The following is a 20,478-nucleotide window of genomic DNA, read 5'->3' on the forward strand; positions in this document are numbered from 1 at the left end:
AGTGATATGGTATAACATGCTTTAAGTAAGTATTTATTGGTCATTTTATTCCTTTATTATTATGCATTATTTACCTTTATTCCTTCTGTCTATGTGTGTTTCTCTTTTTTTTATTGGATATTTAAGTTCAAGTGTTCCTTGGTCACTACACCCGTGGTAGATTTCAGCCAATGGAGTGGTATGCAAGAATGGAGTAGCTTAACCAGGGATGCACAGGTACGTTCTCATGCCTAATGCTATGTTTTTAATTTTTTTAAATTTATTTTTGGTGTGTGGTTTAAGTTTGTCCCACCCCTCCCACCATCTGGTGCAAGGTGCATATTGCATCTTAGGGCATTGTTAATTTACCCCTGGAGAAACTTAATTACTTATGGGAAAAGAAAAAAAAAGTAGAAAAAAAATATTAAATATCTCTATGTTAGAATATAACACCCCTGTATTCATAAGAGTTTTACAAGGCACCCCACTACATCTGTAAATAAAATAAGTTATTCAGTACCCAGTGATCATTTTTGTTGTTGTACAGTGTAAACTCAGAAATGTTAAGGCAGGTGAATGTGCAAAGTATACTACTACTATATAATCTGGCATTTATAACTGACACAGCTTTTTCGGAAAATTTGCTTTGTTTAATTACACAGTGATTTTATATTAGACACTGTAATGCAAGGACAGTTAACCTCAAGCGGTCTTCCTAAAGACCCAGCGTCTGGAGGAGGAATTCTGGGAGATGTAGTTATACGGTAGCCAAAGGTCCCCTGTGCCTACAGTACAGTGACTGTTCACTGAGGCAAGCTAAGTATGGCCCTTTTTGTTAGATCATTGCTTTTTTCTTATTATGTCATGTCCTAGTAGACAGTTTGCACTGACTAGCAGTGGACTATATTTTTGGGTCAGTCTTTTATCTCAAATCTGTCTTCTTCTAAAAATGTCCATATCAATGTATTGACCAGCTCAGGCTGGTCCTGCTGGATCCAGTGGCTAGCATATGACAGTACTGATAGCTGAAAATAATTCTTCACGTAGACTCTGGTAAGTTCAGCCATCTCCACTTCCACAAAGGCATCATTTTCTCCCCACAAGAGTAAGGTTGGCATGGTAACCTGGTGGTGTTTCAGTGGCAAGCAGCTTTAAGGGGAAAAAAAACAAACACCAAAATAAAAATATATAACATGTAGACCACTGTATTGACACAGTATGAACTAACCCTACAAAAGAGCAAGTTTTGATATTCTAATCATCTGGATATGTCAACATTGTTTATTCTAAAAGCTTGTTTCAAGCTGACCATGCCAAGTCTGCATAAAATATGCCCCTGTAAATCTCCCAATATATACCTTGCTATGTGCTTATTATTTTATTCACAGTATCTCCTTCACAGTTGGCAGTCCTACCCAAGTCCATTGTCTTATGATAGTGACTCCTTGTTTCATACTTCCAAGCAATATTCATGTTGTTTTACTTACACTTATGCAACTTGAATCTGTGTGTGTGTTTCACACAAAAAACGCCTCTCAGACAATACTCACTATAAACACTGGTCACCTAACCCCTCTTGCTGCTTTGTATGTATTATTTCACCTTGCACTTCATATAGTTCATTATAATGTGGTAACAACTCCATCCAATACTTATGTTTTGAATTAAGCACTTTCCTCACTCACAGTTATGTTGCAAATTGGCATCTAGACTCCAAAAACAGCTTATTAATATCCTCATCTTTCATAACCACATTTATGCCCCGCATTTAAAAGTTGCACCACACCTGTTGAGGGTGTACCTTAAGGGCTAAACTCCACAGGAAATTTTGTAGGATGGTGTTGGATCAACGAAGCACATCCTAAAAGTCAGATGTAGTCACATGGTTTAAAATATAACTTGATATGTAAACTACATGCAGTGCAGGGCCAGGATAGCTGGGCTTCCCAGGCAACCAAGCCTGCCACTTCGCCCCCAACTGCAGCTGTGCGCAACCAAGGAAGTGCACTAATGTGTGCTACAGAGGGCGTGCGGGGAAACACTTGCTGGACTAGGGGTAGGCTGCAAGCCTGCAAATCAGGTATGTGCCTGGTGCCCCTCAAGCTTTGTGCCCTAGGCACGTGCCTCTTCTGACTACCCCTAGTTCCTTCCCTTACTACATGAAACTTTTGCCATTCAACACAACACACCTGTCAGATGGAACTGCAGCATGCTGCATCTTCATCCGAAAAGATAAAAACTGATTGTTTTGGAAAGAGTTTTTTTCTCATTGAGATACATTGAGGGACAGATTTATCAAAAGTTGAGGTGAATTTTTGAATGCAAAATTTAAATTTCGAGCTATTTTTTGTGTACTTTGACTAGGGAATAGTCCAAATTCGATTCGAATTGGAAAAAAATTTGAAAATTCGAATATAGAGATTTATCATGTACTGTCTCTTTTAAAATTCGACTTCGACCATTTGCCATCTAAAACCTGCCAAACTGCTATTTTAGCCTATGGGGGGACCTCCTATAACATATTTGGAGTCAATTGGTGGACTTTGAAAAATTTTGATACGAATTCGATCGAATGTGCTATTACTCTTTTTTGCACAATTCAAATTTGGCCAAATATGGACCTATTCAATCGAAAACTGACCTATTCGGGCAAAAAAAACCCTTCAACTTAATTTCGGTTGGTCTTTTTGAATTCGAATTTTGAAGTTTTTCAAATTTGAAATTCGACCCTTGATAAAGTGTCAGATATAAAATTGACTGCATAACAAAATACTTTATCAGACTCTATCTGATCCGACATGGAGTTTAGCTCTAACATTTTTCATACTATTTCTTATTTCCAAGGAATGATGTGATTTTTTTCTAGCATTCCCTTATACTTACATTTCAAATGGTATATAAACAGTTATTATAATCTATCATGTAACCTGCTACCCAATACCTGTAAAATAGCAATATTTTATGTACAGTATATTTTTCTACAATAAGTATCTGAGGTTCAGACATGCTTGCCATTGTAAGGGCCACAGAGGTAATGTTATTCATACCATGAAAAATTCTGTACTGGAAATGGATAGCTTACACCTTTTCATCCTAGAATAACAGTTACAGCTCTACTGACCTGAAGATGTTTCGATAATGATTTAATGGTCCACTCAGAGCTCCAGGCTGGGAAAAAATGTAAAGGTATGCTTCCATGTCCTCTTCTGTGAATCTACAGCCATGCTTTCCAATCCCCGTGTCTTTGCTGGTAAAAAGATCTTTTAGAACCTGTAGGTAAAATGGAAGAAAATAAAATAGCAAGGAATCATTTTTTCCATTACCATTTGCCATAAGGTTTATAGCTGCTGTGTTTATTGGCACTAGGAATACATATTTTAATGTTTGTTTTTGTACTCAATGGACAACTTTATTTGTACAGCATACAGTTTATTAACAATTTGGGAGTCCTTTACTAAAACTGGGCTGATCTGCCCCAGTGTGGTATCCCACAGCAACCAATCGATCAAATATCTAAATACATTCGAATATATCTAACATAATTGCTCAGGTGTTGGTAAATATGAACGATATTGTTACCCTATTGGAAAATACTTCTCTGGAAGAGAGTAGACTTTAAAATTGTGTTTATCAGTCTGTACCTGGTGGGTTTCTAGGGGAAAAAGATACAGCTCTGCCTAACAACATGTACAATGGAATATTTATCAAAGGGTAAAAAATAAGATAGTACCGGACAAGTGTTAACATGGTTGGACTGGCCTGTTGGGATAACAGGAAATGTCCAGGTGGTCCTTGTGACTTTGTCAGTTATGGGCACCAGGTGCAGATTCTGTGCTATTTTTTTTTTTTGCTATTCTATACTATCTACCTGCAGTATTTGTTTAAAACTCTGTGGGTCTGTAGCACAGAATGGCAAAAAAGTAGGACCTGCAAACTCTCAGCAAAAATAAACAGAAACAGATGTGTTAAAACTTGATGTTGAATGTGAAATAAGGTACACAAGTGAAAAGGTGAGGGAAAAGGTTAAAATGAGGAAGCCGTGGAAAAGAAGGAAATTATAAAAAAGGAAGACAGGTGAAAGAGTAAAAACAGAATAATCAAAGTGATACGAGCTAAAGAAGGGCAAACAAAATATACAAACCCATGTACAAGGAAAAGGGTTGAAAGAGAGAATGTTTTTGGGAGAAGGGACAGAGGAGGCATGACTAGTATAACAAAAATGTATAAAGGGAATAGAAAATGTACATATGGGTGAAGAAAACAGAAAAGTGTTGTTTTCTCCTTTCAGAAAAGGAGAGAAAATCAAATAGCAAAGATGATTCAGAAGAGTAGAGCAGAAATGGTGGGTGATCCATGGGACAAGGGGAGACTAGGTGGAAAATTTAGAATAGAAAAAGAGAACGTTTCAAAAGGGAGAGACTATCTAAGACTATCTAAGATGTGAATAAATAGAAGAATAGAGAAGCAAATAAAACATTAATGTTCCAGTGTAAAATTGTACATGGCCACCTACCCCTTCTTCCTGCTCTTTATCTATTATTTCCCCTTTGACTTCATAAAGCTCATTATAACATGTAGGGGGTTATTTATAAAAGTCCAAATTTATATCAACATGTTCTGACAAAAACCCTGCACGGGTTTTTTCCGCTTATTCATTATTAGATTTTCCCAAAAATGCAGTTTACAGAAAAAAATCAGAATTTCATGATTTTTCGGATTTTCCACCTGAAAACTCAGATTTTGTATGCCTTTTTCACGAAAACTCCGAAAGCTTTGAGGTATTGCACGAAACACAGCGCATGTCAATAAATCATTGCGAGTTCTCCCATTGACTTATAAGCAACCTGGATTGACTTATAAGATGGATTTTCTGATTCAGACTTTTCCATCCTCGGAGGTATAATAAATTCCGAATTCAGACTTTAGTAAATAACCCCCCTAATTACTTGGTGTATTTTGTATAGCATATTTGACCTCTCTTCCAAATAAATAAATACAGCGTAATATTTTTTGCACTTAAATAAGACTGCTTGTAAAATATACAAGGAATGTCTATATATTAGACATTGGCCAGGCTAGAAAACTGTAAGTTGTTCTTCTACAGCAGCTGAAGAAATGCAGACAACCCTTATTCTAAAACAACATAGAGCTTGTCTTGTGCTCTTGTATAATATATTAATGAAAACAGCACAGCAGAGACAAATACAGCACATGCACCTCTGTGTAGTCTTGTTGCATCACACACAACAACAAACATTGCACTATGAAATAAAGAAAATGCGACAGATACTGTCATAATGACCATGTTATGCCCAAATCACATTATGCTTAACTCAAGTGAGCTGTAAAATGAATATGGAAACATTGAATTTTAAAGACTGAGTTACTAGACAAATTGATAAGGAATAAATAAAGTGTGTGTGTGTGTGTGAAATTCTAATTAATGAGATTTTTTTCAGCTCACCTTATAATCATTTACAGTGTACATGAGTTCAGGAAACCATGGCATTTGGAAAAAGAAGTAGTAACCAGATTTAATCAATTGGGAAGGGTGTCGTAGAATGTACTCTGAAACAAAAACGCCCATTAATTATTTTTTTTCCAATTACTACTAAGTATTATTGATTTTGTAAGTATAAATTAAAATATAAATTTCCAAGTAGAAAAATAAGTGGAATGTGGTGACTTTCTGCACTCGATTATGCTTTCCTATATTTTGTATGCCATTTATTGCTGCAATAAATATACTATAATTTGTTTTTATGAAACAATGCAGCAACAAAAAAAAACGCATAGAGATTTTTCAGGAAAAATAGTAATTTACTCGCAGTATGCCTGAAAACAAGGTGTAATGTTTTTCTACCTTAGATTATGTATTAATTCTCAAAATGTTCACAATACTATTTTGCAGAGCCACATTTTAAAAGAAATAACAGCTAAAAATCTTTTTTTTACAAATCAGCTTTGTATACTCTTTGGGAGTGATTCGGCCCATTCTTCCAGGCAGATTTGCTCTAGGTTGGTCAGATTAGTTGGATGATGGTTGTGCACTTCAGTTGTTAAATACTGGCATTTAACTATACAGTATATAGTCTATAGTACATATTCTGAAAAATTTAAATGGCCATATATATCTTTCTACTGCAAACTTTCCAGTTGAATATTTGTTAACCTTAGCCTACTAAATATCCAAAATTGAGTCAGATCCTGCATTTTATTAAATAACGTATTTTTAGTTGACATGCAGACCCAATGATTTATAAGAGTCTAGGAGAGATCTCCAACCCTCATACCACATAAGAGGGTATTATTACAAATACCTCATGCTCCAGATGCACCAAAAGTAGCATTCTAAAGTTGTTTGCAATTGACCTTTATTTTCTAATTTCATTTACCCTAGCAACTAAGCAGTGGTTTTAATAGAAGATTGGTAGATGAATAGAAAAAGGTCTGAAGCTAAGTATCTTATTGTATCTGAATATCACTACCTACTATAAACAGTCATTTTAATGTAACATCTACATTTGGTACAATGAAAAAAAAGCAGAAATCTTGTTGCATTGCAGTAATAACACCTTTAACTACAGCATCCTGTATTGTATCTGTTTGATTAGAATTTAAACATGAGATACATAGACTATTTAGGCAGCATTACATAGCTGTTCATATAGTTGAATTATAAAATCTCATACTTGCCTTAGGAAGATACATGTCTGCTGTGTTTCTCCCACTTTTAGTAAGTACAGATCTTACTAGAAGGTTTACTTAAGGTTCATTTAAAAGCACTGTATGGACCAGTGGACCATAATTTAAAGCACTGATATTTAACTATTATATGCCTCTGCATTTATTTAGTTTATTTTACATTTCCATTGGCTTCCTGGTATTTTTCACTTTGATTAACAGACGCTCTCTTTGTCTCCGTCATAAACCTTCCTCTTTTATTCTACTTTGGCAGTTTCCTCTCTTTATGTTTCCCCAGACATATGCTATTCCCTCTCAAGCCCACACTTGCAGTTCTCCACCATCTCTTACCCTCAAATTGTCTTGATCTTTCCCCATTCCCATTGAGCTATTTTCCACTCCATCTTCTCTATTTCCATGAGCCATTCCACCTAACCTGTGTGCCATCTCTCCATATGTCAACCCACAACAACAAGCTAGCTTCAACTCTCATTTGCTCCCTCCCTCTCATAAGCCACTTTCACAAGTTTGCCCTGCCAATGCTTTAATTTTGTGGACCAACAAGGTCCATCTGTACCAGAGAAATCTTATACTTGACCTGCCACCCAAGCACTGTGGGAGGGCGTTTAATAAGAGGATTTCTATGGCTATACCTTCCACCACCACACACCCCAGATGGGCCAATGGGGTCTATAAGAACAAGATACCCTGCCTCCATCCTCAAATCATAGAAATGGGAAAGATACCATTAGGTGCAGAGGTTCTGCTGCAAAAGGTGCCTTTACTCACCACAACATGTTTCGAGGTGCTTGTTGTGAGGCACCTTTAGCAGCAGAACTTCTGCTCCTAATGGACTCTTTCCCATTACTATGATTTGAGATTATATTGCTGTGAATGGGAGCAAAGGATACTTAATTTTATTTTGACGGAGGGTATTTATACTAGGTTCACACTATTGGTTGTATCCTCCAACAGTCAGAATGTTGGATTTGGATTTAAATCATCTTTTGACCACTTGAAATCATCTTTTGACCACAATAAGACCCAAGAGTGTAGATTTCTTTCAACAAATGGGATCTGTTACACGAGTGCCAGCATATTATATGTACCCCCTCTTGTAAATTATAAGGCTATTATAAGTTACTGAGGAGTTTCATGACAATTCATTATACCATTTCATTATACAGGTAATGGAACTCCGAGGTAACTTCTAATATCTAATAAGTTTTAATGAGTCATGTGACAGAAATGACATCATTACTCACCATTTATAATTGATGACATCAGTACTCACCATTTATAAGGATATAATCTACAAGATATTCATGGCTTTTGTGTATTATATATATATATATATATATATATATATATATATATATATATATATATATATATATATATCTCAACTTCTGGTGGCACACTATTCCAATGCTTGTCTTGGATGCATGGTAAATGGTTCAAATATTGAAGACACGACCAACACCATCAATAATAATGGCATGTGCTTATTATAGCATGAACAACACTTCTAGAGTGTGCTAGTCCTAACTACAAAATTGTACATATTTTTGACTGTGCACCTCAAACAAAAGCAACGAGTGCAGACAATTTTCAAACTACAAATGTCTTAAAAATGCAGTATATAAAATTTTTAGAGCAGGATTGGGTTTTTTTTCTTTGTAAAACATATTTGCATTATTAGTTGAGACAGACCCGTCTCAATCTGCATATTTATGTTTCTTCCATTCAGTGGACATTATTTTATCCACTAGATTTAACAAATAGATTAGATTAGAAAAATAATGCTATCAAATAATAAAAACATTTATCAAAAATGATTTTGTTAACTATGTATAGTTGTAGAGTGGAGCCAGCTGAAATGATAGATACATCGCATATATGCAATACAATCTACCCAACTAAATTGAGTGTGCAAACAATGGCCAAGGTAGAGCTGAAAAGGGGATCTGAATTTGTGTACATGAAACTGGATGTCATTCACTCACTTTTTATCCACTTTCCAGAATATTTATTCAGTTTCAGCTTTTTTTGCACATATAATTATCTACAAAGACGGTCATGAAGAAAACTAGAAAGAAAACCTATACAATGAAAACAGGAATTATGGCATCACAGAAGGTAAATACTGCACAGATCCATTTTCTGTTCACAAACATCTCCCTACCCTTTGCCTTGTTTACACAAGGGATTTTATCATTTGTGATGGGATTGATTCTGTGGAGCTTTGAATTCATGGAGAACATTTATCTCCATTACATTTGGAAAATGTTCTTATTTAATAGTGTCTTTGCTCTGGCAGTATATAGTAAGACAAATTACCCTTCATATTCTCTGCTCTCTTAGTTCTAATAGGCCTCAGAATAAGAACAACATAGGGGTCTATTTATCATGCTGTGTAAACAGTGGAGGGAAACATTACCGGTGATGTTGAACCAATCAGAGCTTTGCTTTTGTTTTCTAACAGTTGAAATCTAATTGCCAATTGGTTGCTCTGGGCAAAGTCATTGTTAGTGCTTTACTCCACTTTTTACACAGCATAATAAATAGACCCAATAATATGAGTCCATCCTTAAAGGGTAACTATCGTGAAAATGAAAATTTAATATAAGCTGTAAGATGTATTAGAGCTCACTCTATTAAAATTACCAGACAGCATATCTCTCTACATTCAGGATTTGTGCAAAAGGCAGTTTTTGTTAGATTTGGTTTTTACTGGAATCAGTTATTTGAGTGAGCTCTAATTCATCTGCTGGGAAAGGAAGCCCCCCTCCCACCCATTAGATCCATTAGATATATTGGATCTAATTGTCAATCAATATCTGACACCCAACTGCTGCAAGAAGATAGAATGAAGAGAAACAGATGCTGAGTGAGGGATAGTGAAGATAAAATTGCAGAATGCAGAATATTTAATTGATTTTATTTAGAAAGTTTCTTATTTCAGTATGATGAAGCTTATATTAAATTTTCATTTTTGAGATAGTTCCCCTTTAAAGACTGGGAAATGGACAAAAGACACATTGAACGAACAGGAAAATAAGTTGTGTATATTTGTATACCAATACTATATCTCCATTGGATCTTACACTGCTGATCACAGGTTCCCATTTCAAATACTAGATTTCTCCGACACCTCTCTCTGAGACAACTTCTCTGAAAATCTGATATCTGCTTTGTGTGTCTTTTGGGGTACTTCATATCTTGTTTTCACATTCTTCTGTTCTTTTGCAGCCTACTAGTTAAATATGATGTCAATGACACAAGCCTCACTGGGAAGGGACAGTGTTGATCAGCTTTCTCATATCCCACATTGTAAGTGTCATATTTCTATATTTATACTATGCTTAATTCAAATTTCTCTTCAAATAGTACAGCAAGACTCATCCATATGTATAAGCTGCTGCCCCATGTTGTCATTCTGCCATCAAAATTATAAAAGAAGCAAAAATTAGTTCCCCACCTATAAAACACTTAGCAACTCTACTTCTCACTATATTTCTTCTTTGATTTCCTATAATTACTTGATAGGCTTCAGGTATACATTGTTTTTTCATTCACAATTAAAAGATCTAAATCATTCCAGTTAATGTTTGGCAACATGTACTGTTTGTAGTATGGCATGCAGCAAATGTGTTGTAATGATTTCTGTAATTTTTACAGCCGTGAGAAGCAACCCTGCCCTTAAAAGGATTAAAATAAGACACACATTCTATATCAAGATTTCTAGAATCTATAGCATATATTTCAGTGGAAAAAAACTGATTTTCCAACTCACCAGTAAATACAGTTGGGTGTGGAAAGCTTAGAACAATCAGCTTGGTAACCATCTCTGGGTAACAAATAGCAATTAGCCAAGCAATCATCCCACCCCAGTCATGACCAATAAGGACACATTTAGTGTAACCTGTATAAACAGAGATTGGAAAGCATCAATAAATAGACCATTTACTCTTTGCAACCATCACAATTAACCACAGAGTAACTATTCTATAATAGAATACATGAAATATATGCAATAAAAGGGATGTGGGAATAAAGAGTGGTGAGCACAGTATAGGCTGAGCGTTCCAGGTTAAGATCTGTGATCAACCATCATGACTCAGTACTGCAGCATGTGAACACTATAGAATTTCCATAAATCATATTATGGTCTGTGCTGCATACTAATTCAAATGGTTCTTTTTGTATGGCATTCTAAACAAAATCTTTTATTGCTCATTACTGTAAAAGGTGTCAGTATATTTAAAAATATTTTGTTTAAGACTGACATACTGACATTATTTGAAATATTATTGGTAGGTCATGAAAACCTGATTTTCTAAGTGTGATTGTTTCTGAGTCCAATTTACTTTGCACTTGCATAGGGGAGCACGGATAATAAGGGTTTAAACAAATAAATACTAATAATAGTGATAATAATAGAGTCACCTCCAGGAAAACAGCTTATGGGTGTGACACAGTAATGATTTTCAAAATAGGTATAGTATTACTGGAAAAAAGACAATACTAAAAAACGTATTAAATGCTCAGTCTTAAAATGCTTGCCTAAGGCTAGAAATATAGTTCAAGGTCACAGCAATGCAGCAATGCTTGAAATTAATGACCTGTTGTTTATGAGGAATAATACCTTGGCGAGCAAGCATTTAATCAATAGACAGTGAAAAAGGCATGTTATCCAGTAAAAGATTGAAAATATTGGAAATGAAATGTAATTCAGTTTTAATGCACAAAATACAATAATCAAGGAAAGGATTGCATAAAGGTTCTGAGTCAAATATTGCGTTCACACTAATTGTATATCTTAGCATTTAATTCATCAACAAAATCACAGGTAGAAATCCAGCTCCTATGTCTTTAAGGGGGCTCTGTGTGTTGTAGTTCCACAACAGCGAAATAAATGAGAGAAAAAAGCTATTTTAAGGAAACCATGATGAACACTTTTTTTACAGTTTTAGTAAAGCTTGGCAAGTAACTGGCAACAATATTAAACCACCAAAAAAGGGGGACCCAAAATGTCAATTACACACCACTTAAAAAAAGTTTTCCAGGTGCACCAGTCCCAGACCCTCAGCGTAGGGAGCGGATAAACCAGCAAAGTACAAAAAGAGGGGTGTCAGGTACTCAGAAAGATCCACAGAAAATTAAGTTAAAATTTTAAAATATTTATTGTAGATTAATTTAAAAAAGGGAACAGTATATCCACAAGTAACTGGCAACTTTTGTATTGGCTCCTCATGTTAAATGTTGTTAATTTGTGTTGAGCTATTTTATGGAGCAAATCTTGCAATTGTAAATAGTATTTCTATAGTTACCCAATGAGTCCACAATTTCCTTTACATCCACAATGATGCAGTCTAGCTTGTAGGTATCTTTATTAGCAGGTGCATCTGTTTCTCCATATCCTCTTAAATCAAGTGCCACAACCCGATACTTGCTCTTAAATTCCCGTAACTGGTGACGCCAGGAATACCTACATAGGATTGAACATAGATAGAAACAGATGGATGTCAGGACTGCCCTCAAATTTTGCTACTTATGTAATTCTCACCAAACTTGTTACCAAACTTGTTACCACTGCATCTCCAAACCACAGAGCTGATAAGGTTGAAAAGTGTATCATACCAACATTTGAGGTTGATTGGTTGCTGTATTTTATGTGGGGTGTTCTGGTTATCCAGGGATAATCCCTTGTTGGAACACTAGTATCTTGACCTCAGAAAAAGCAATACACACCACAATGTCCATAGCCAGTACAGGTATATAGGATCTATTAATCGGATGCTTGGGATCTGAGCATAATGGATCTTTCCAGAAATTGTATGATCATACCTCAAGTCTGCTAAAATTAATTTAAACATTAATTAACACCACTAGGATTGTTTTGCCACCAATAAGGATTCATGCAGCTTAGCTATCAAAAACTACAAGGTGCTATTTATTATTATTTTTATTATTATTATTTTTATTACAGCGAATAAGGAAATACTTTTTTAAAAGTAGAATTATTTGCTTAAAATGCAGTCTATCACTGAGGGCCTTCCTGTAATTCTGAGCTTTCTCGATAACAGATACATGAGAAGTTCTCTTGATTCAGTTACACTAGTTTATAGTAATTATCTCCACTTTCGGATTTTGAACGCTATGCAGTCGTATATCAGTCCCTGTGACAGCGCTGTTGCATGTCATAAAGGGACTTGCCACCACTCCAGGTGGATGAGGGGGACTCAGCAGCACTACAGCATGCCTATGGACCATCCTATGGGAGAACAGCACCCACGCATGCCTTGACTCCCCTGAAGTAGCCTTCAGCTCAGATCGCATCCAAAGGCAAAATATATATCAAAATAAAAGTAAAATGTATAGCAGGGAGCAGAGCTCCCCAAACTCTTACCTCTGGGAAGCAGGAAGACAAAGAACTGATGGAAGAGGGGTTAATGCAGGGTAGAGAAGGGCTGAGGGGGGCATCCTCCCACCTTGATATTTTTTCATTGTCATCCTGCGTCCTGAAGGGAAGGGTGCTTTAACCCATCCGTCCCTGTGCTGCTTAAGGACAATCCAAGAAAGTGGAATTTTACCATGAATTTGAAGACCAACAGGGACACTGGGACATGTGCTGAATAAAATGTAGAATAATAAATTGCCCCTGTTAGGCACATGCAAGGCCTTCCTTAATGTGAAATGTAATTTCTAAATACATTTTCTGCAATTTATTCAACACATGATCCAGTGTGGCTGTCTGCTTTTGCTCACCCACTCATTATCGTTATAAAGTCTTTTATAAACTTCTGGACCTTATATAAGCTTACTCAACAAAATAACTAGAGAATAGAATCAAAGAAATCACACAGAGAAAGCCCCTACTCTACAAATAAGAGATGACATGGACAGAATTTGAAAGAACAAAGATGTGGACATTGCAAAGGAAGAAACAAACTTATAAACTTATAAATGCGCACCTAAAAGTATATAATAAGTTTAAAGGGAAAGTTTGCCTTTGCATCAAATTTTAGCACATTATAACAGCTTTTAAGAATCTTTTCAAAGAATGTTCTTCTTTTCTATGGGTTTTGATTTCTTAATATTTCTATTCTGACTCTTCCCAGGCTCAATTTGAAAATACTCTGGTCTCTGGTTGTAGGGCTTACTGAGAGAGATTAGCCAGGACACTTTTTTTGCTATTCTTCATTAGTGCTCATGTTTCTGTTAAGGTCCTCAGTTTCCGATCTGACTTCTGAATGGCTGCATAGATGGTAGGGTGAATGAGCCATAGCAACCAAATAGCTTAAATTACAAAGCTGAAAGTTGAAACAAATTTAAATAATAAAGCACAAAAAAGTTAAAAATAAACTAATAGCACATTTTATTAGTATAATACTGTCTATATGGTAATCCCCAGGCAGCGACTTATGATGACATCTTGCTCACTTTTGATGTTGCTCTCAGAACAGGAGACATAGAGACAAGGACAGTGCCAAACAATGCATCCTGCATGCTGGCAGTCCACATGGGGCTACAAAATAGTCAATCACAATCTTAATTTGGCAACACTCATGAATGTATTCAGACCTGTGTGGTTCTCCAAAACTTTCTTACCTTTAAATGTGGCTCATGGGTAAAAACGCTGCATGACCTCCACTACACCAGAACATAAAATGAAGCTTAAAACCTCATTGGAATACATTTAAATAGACTGTAGAAATAATAAAACATCAGAATAAAAAGTAAAGTGAATGATGATAAAGTTGGTGGACGAAAAGGTAAACAGTTCAGATTATAGGAACTGACTAATGGGGATTTCAATATATGCATCCAGACTTGTATGAATGCAATTATTTCAAAGTGTCTGGATGAGTGTGGTAAATCATCTAAACATCCCAAAAAAATTAAATAAAATGAATATTCCTAGGCCTATTTCTGTTATATCCCAAGTACCTCAAAATTCACGCACAAAAACAAGTTAATGAAGTGGTTAAAAAAATCGATTGAGTGGCACTATCACCTCTCTAATCCTTGGACACAGCAAAAGGCTTTTGAATTTATAGGATGAGTGTATATGTTATTACATTACAATTATGACCTGTATATTCAGGTTTTGCCTTGCTGTGGTTTGGTGATAGGCATTTATGTAGGCATTTATGTACGTATATGGTGGTTCGATACACCTGAGTGTGCAGGAATAACTGTAATGTGTCATTCAAAATAACTTAATTGTTTGTGAAACCAACTTATGGCTCTGCTCCACACTATGGGAAACCTTTGTTATACACTACAAACAGTCCAAGCTACACAGACAGATGGCTTTATATTCTGATTGTATTTTCATAGCTGCAGGGTGGACAATACTGTAAAATTTGTAGTATGAAAACTGTATCTTACCAGAACTCTGGAAACCCATGTAATAGTAGCATCAGCGGTTTCCCTCTTTCTCCAGCAGCAACATAGTGGAATCGTAATCCAGAATCCTGAGGTTTGGAAAAGAAAAATACCTGTTATTAAATCGGTTAGATGGAGACGTGGCTATATATATCTTCAAATGTTTCAAGGCCTCTGCCATTGACTTCTACATGACCTAGACAGGTTTTAAATGTTGTTTTTTCAGATTTAAGCTATTTCCAGGGTCGGGTATAATAAATCTTGAAAAATGTTAGTCTTTTTTTTTAAAAACTCAAAAAATTTATTTTTCATTCAAAAACTCAAAATAAATCAGCCCCTAAATGTTGTGTTTAAGGCATAGTGATTGCCTTTGTGACCTTGATAAAGTACTTGTAAAGGTCGATAAACTTTATTCTTGCTTTGTGTTTGTTTAAATGAAAGTTGGTATAAGTATAATGAAATATAATGCAGTTTTAAGCAACTCATACATGAATTTAACATTTCAAATGGTTTTAAAGTTACAGTATGTGTACATGTCACTGCAGCTGAATCATCAGTGTTACAGGATTCAATTCTCCTCCAGGTCTGTTACTCAGCTGGTTTGCAATAGTGCTTCAGGAGTCAGAGCCAGTAGTGCAGAAGATGTAAACAGCCAGACAGATAATGATATGAAAATCAATTATATTTAAATACACCTGCAAAAACTGTTTTTGGGCGTAGGACCCTTTTTACTTCATCAAAAATACCAACCACTTCTTTTAGGAATTAAGCAATTACTGTACATAGCATATGCAGAACATGTGCTATAGTTTTAAAATATACTTCTCTCTAAAATATCTCTACTGTATATAATAGGAAGTGCATACTAGTGTTCACACTTATGCGGCCTTCAAAAGGTCAGCTCTCACCACCCTTCTATTGATCCCCACATCAGGTCTCCACAGGGGATGCAAAAAACATCTACAATGTTAACTGTGGCAGGATCATAGAGAGAACTAGAATTCTCTCAAAATACACATTTAACCAGTTATTAATAATGTGTTTTGAGTTTATTCAGCTGCTTTTGTATGTCAAAACAACTGCACCAAGGTGTTTCTACCCATTATGTAGCAGGAACAACGGAAACTACAATCCCATTCCATTCTGCTTTTCATTCATTGACCTGCAAGATTAAAAACACAAACAGCTGACATGACCTACTCATGCCTATGGTATGTGTCCTTGTTATGATAAGCACATTACCGACTGCTGAAGTTGTACATATATTTTTGGATGAACACAATTTTAATTAAGATATGTGATGTGTATACTGAAAGGGATTTCTCACTCTTGACTCATATCAAGAAATGTTTACATTTAACTTGCAATAGGATATCACACAGAAATGGTCTTCAACACTTTGGAACCCCCAGATTATTGGAAAGGCTACAAAGTCTGTCTCTATTTTTTAAATATACAATGGAGTTAGGGTTTTCACTTTTTGGTTGGGCCCTTATATATATAGGAGCAGGGGAGGAACAGAGAGAGGGGGCAGATCAATGACAAGGGGGTGGGATTATGATGCAAAGGGAACAGGTCTGTAACACTGGCATTTGAAATGGATCGAGAATTGGCGAGGAAACAGGATTAAAAAGGTAATGGGCATGATGTAGGAGGAAGTGGAATTGGAGTGGATTACATGCAGCACAACTAGGGATTACAAATTTACTGGAAAATACATTGACAGTAAATTTTTACCGGCCCTGGCCCATATCTAGTATTTTACTTGCTAGGGCAGTGAAATACCAGCCAGGTGCCAACCCTAATTGCTGTTAACATTAACAAGAGGTAACTGGTCAGCAGGGTCGAACTGATCCACCAGAGAACCAGTGGGCCCTAGTTTTGTGCTTAACCCGTAGATTAATGTTAAAAAGCTACTAGCTGCTTCCAATTTAGCCCAGACCCAACTACTTAACAATATTCAAGGTCTTTAGGTCAGGTTTTCTGGTGGGCCCCAGTTTTGCAGTTTGACATTGCTGGTTGGGGGATTATCCATTATTTTAGGATTCAGTCAAATCCCGAATCCTTTTTTAAAGATTCGGCTGTATACCAAACCCAATTCCTAATTTGCATATGTAAATTAGGGTAACAAGGGGGAAAGAGAGTAAAAAAGGTACGAAGAAATCCTTGTTTGTGTGATGAAAAGTCATGACTTTTTGGATTCGGTTCAACCAGGCATTGGATTCGGTCTAATCTGAATCCTGTTCAAAAAGGCTGAATCTTGTCAGAATCCCAAACCTGAATCCTGGATTCGTTGCATTCGAAATATAAATAATTGAATCAATTGAATTGGCAGGGCTAATAAACACCATCTACTGAATCTGTCTATTCATGTTGGAAGAAGAAAACATGATCCAGCACTATGTGCCTGTTATGAGTTATTTCAGTGCTTACAAATTCCTCACTAAGATCTGTTGGAATGGGATTATTGTGTATACCTCAGAATTTTTCTATCATCATTAGTTGCTTTACTACTAAGACCTTGCCCCTTGCAAAGTTCCCAAGACAAATCCAGGGCACAAGTTTACAAGCAGCACTAGCATCCATTCCCAGCAGCATTCCATCAAAATGTTGCAAATAAAAATCGGAATTCTGTAACAGCAAAAAAGGTTTCTAAGACCTCTGTGAGCCCCAAATGCTGCCAATTGCAAAGGCCCAGGAGATAGGCACAGATGCAAAGAAAAAATGTGCATGATTCACTAAAAATATAACAAAGGCCCTCATTGTAAAATCTCTAAATGTTATTCTTTAAAAGGAAAATATGAATTTTTAGAATTAACAAAAATTTCCATTCCAAACTATTTTTTTTTTTTTTTTTTGCAACAATGTTCCATGATCAAGTCCTGTAATAGATGACACTGTATGGTGCCTGCGTTAAGAAGAGCCAGTTGCATCTTCCTAGAAATACAGAATAAATCCCAATATGATTTCTAATAATCTGGTCTGCTGCCCAGCCTGTACATTTATCCTTAGGGCCAGATCTACTGTAGATGCCAGCTGCAGTGTGTTATGAACATTGTCCTTGGCTAAAGAAACACTATGTTCCCATTAAATATTAATAGATTGCCTAGGCAATTTCACTAGTGTATTAATTAGAAATGCATTGTAGTTGTTTAGGCTGAAGGAGTGGTCTTGGAACATCTAACCTTGAGAGAAAGGAGAGGAATTTCCTGAATGTCACTGGGGAACAAAAGCCGTATTATGATTGCTAATAAGATGGTCAAGTGTCTAATAGGTTTTTGAGCTTCCCTGACAGATTCCACTTGTGATGACAATTGAACAACTAATTGCTACTAAGGCTCAGTAATTGCTTGAATGAGAAGGCATGCTGCATGTTTACAGTCAACTTGGCAGATCAAATTGTTATTCCACTAACGTGGCAATGAACAGACAGGGAGAGAAGGTGACCTGCAAAACTGCTACGTGCTCAGAGACGTAAAAGCACAATAATGGGAAAAGCAGTGTATAAATATGATTGGCCCAAATGGGCTGATTGATGAGCACATGTAGAGATAAGGATCCTCCTAACTGCTGAAGGGCTGCCTACATATTTTTTTAATAAAATTTATTTCCAGCACCTTCCAGATATCAAGTGCACAATGTTACTTCTGTAGCATATGAGAAGGCAAGCAATTCAGAATGACTGGAATGCAAAAATCACACACTGCAATTTACTATATCATTTAGGGACCTGATGGATAAAAATAAACATCTATGTGGAATGAGAGCGCATATGTTATATAGTAGGTGTCTGCTGTGAGAACCCTGGAACCAGCATATTATTCAGTTGATAGAACTGACATCAGAAATCCCAGCTATATTCCTAATACAATCAACTGCCCCTATTACATAGTCAAGTGGAAAAACAGAATGCACAGATTAGGAAGGACTTCCAGAACTTAAAAGCCTTTCTGTTTTGTATTGGCAGTGATAGCATGCATTGTATTTTTATGGGCATGTATATGTTTCAGTGCTGCCTGCTGTCCTGAGGTACCTAATCTAAACCTAACAATAACGTTGTTAGGCAACTACTGGTGTGGAAATGATGGGAGGATATTTGCTGCCATGCTCACACATTGCACAATATCTGTAGGCAAATGGTTGGCAGAAATGCTTAACCCTGTCTATACCAGGGATTTCTATACTAGTGTGATTCCTCAAGGAGCAAAAGGCTAGCTGCACCAACACTGCCTTATTCAATACACCACTTAAATAACTTACAGCATGGCGAGGAATGAATGATCAAAGCCATTTAATTCCCACTATACATCATAAAGAATGTGTTAACCTGCATGTGCACAAACTACATAACATGCAAGTAGGAACTCTGTAGCCCTATCCAGACCTGCACAGAGGTGGTATTACACAAGAGATGCAAAGGATAACTTACACTTTATTGTTTTGAAGATCTGATCTGCAAATAGATATCTGTTAAATCCCTACTGAAAAATCATCCTATTTTATTACATAATATCTACAAATGCACTACCTTGTTCCGCACATAGCAGTGTGTGCCAAGGAATGGATCATTCAGGCAGCTTGGTGTGACCTCCCTGCTAATCCTCTGGAATGTTATCTGTGGCCTCATTAGGATGCTGCAGAGAAGTTTGAGGAGGGCAATGCAGGTGCAGAGGAGGCTGTAGGAGTACACAAACCCCCAGAACGCCGCAGCGCGCAGGCAGCCAGGCAGAGCAAACATGCTGTGCCCAAGTATCCAGCAGGAGCTACAGCTTCGACTGGCAGGGAAAGCTGAGCAGGGGGAGTCATGGAAACAAGAGGGAGGAGGCAGGAGAAGAGTAGAAGGGAGTGATTTCAGCACTATGGACAGCTCCCAATGCCTTTTAAAGGGCCAGTGCTTTATATGGTGTAAGCTCTTACTTGGCTGCATTTGGCTGGTGTTACCAAACCTAGTGCCACTCTATTCCATCTGTGGTTTACATTTAATTAAATGTATTCATTCCTTCGATAAAGGTTTGTTTTAACTCACAAAGAAAAGAAAGCAAAACTTAAGGGTCTAATTCTTTTTTCACTTACCCACAGCCTACGGTTACATTCACCTTTAGTCAAAGTTGCTGGTTCTGGCCAATCCTGGGGGTTCAGCAATAGTTTGGCAGAGTTCCTAAAACACAAATGCCTTCATTATAGATGGGCGTTGCCTGCAATGTGATCCTTTCTAAGGGTGCCCACCTTGATAAAAAAGCATCCTAGAGATCTTCAAGAATATTGGAGATCATACAGAGTCTGCAGACTACTAATAAAAGTAGTAAAAAAGGGGGAGTGAAAACCCTTCATAATATACATTCAACTGTATCGCCTACCTACCATACATGTATTGTGCAGCACTAGCTGCATGTGCTTTTTCTATATATCATATTTAAATAT

At 36.5% G+C, this 20,478-nt stretch overlaps 1 protein-coding gene across 1 annotated transcript; it reads right to left on the reverse strand.

Moving 5' to 3' along the window:
• Positions 1-664: 664 nt before the first annotated feature.
• ephx4.L (epoxide hydrolase 4 L homeolog) lies at positions 665-19,844 on the reverse strand. The gene is made up of 7 exons (XM_018258579.2): positions 19,586-19,844; positions 15,061-15,146; positions 11,997-12,154; positions 10,460-10,588; positions 5,444-5,547; positions 3,101-3,249; positions 665-1,128 (listed from the first exon to the last, which is right to left on the reverse strand). Exons 1-7 carry the CDS (start codon positions 19,793-19,795, stop codon positions 894-896), a joined length of 1,071 nt encoding a protein of 356 aa, XP_018114068.2. The 5' UTR covers positions 19,796-19,844; the 3' UTR covers positions 665-893.
• Between the last annotated feature and the right edge of the window lie 634 nt (positions 19,845-20,478).

The sequence above is a fragment of the Xenopus laevis genome, chromosome 4L, assembly GCF_017654675.1.
Source record: "Xenopus laevis strain J_2021 chromosome 4L, Xenopus_laevis_v10.1, whole genome shotgun sequence".
Taxonomy (NCBI): domain Eukaryota; kingdom Metazoa; phylum Chordata; class Amphibia; order Anura; family Pipidae; genus Xenopus; species Xenopus laevis.

Excerpts from the sequence above, each read along its gene's own strand:
- ephx4.L (XM_018258579.2), bottom strand. The coding sequence starts at position 19,795 with ATGTTTGCTCTGCCTGGCTGCCTGCGCGCTGCGGCGTTCTGGGGGTTT. Across the intron at positions 5,548-10,459 it reads ACACCCAACTGTATTTACTG|AGTACATTCTACGACACCCT; the intron begins GTGAGTTGGAAA and ends TTTTTGTTTCAG. Across the intron at positions 1,129-3,100 it reads CATTATCGAAACATCTTCAG|CTGCTTGCCACTGAAACACC; the intron begins GTCAGTAGAGCT and ends TTCCCCTTAAAG.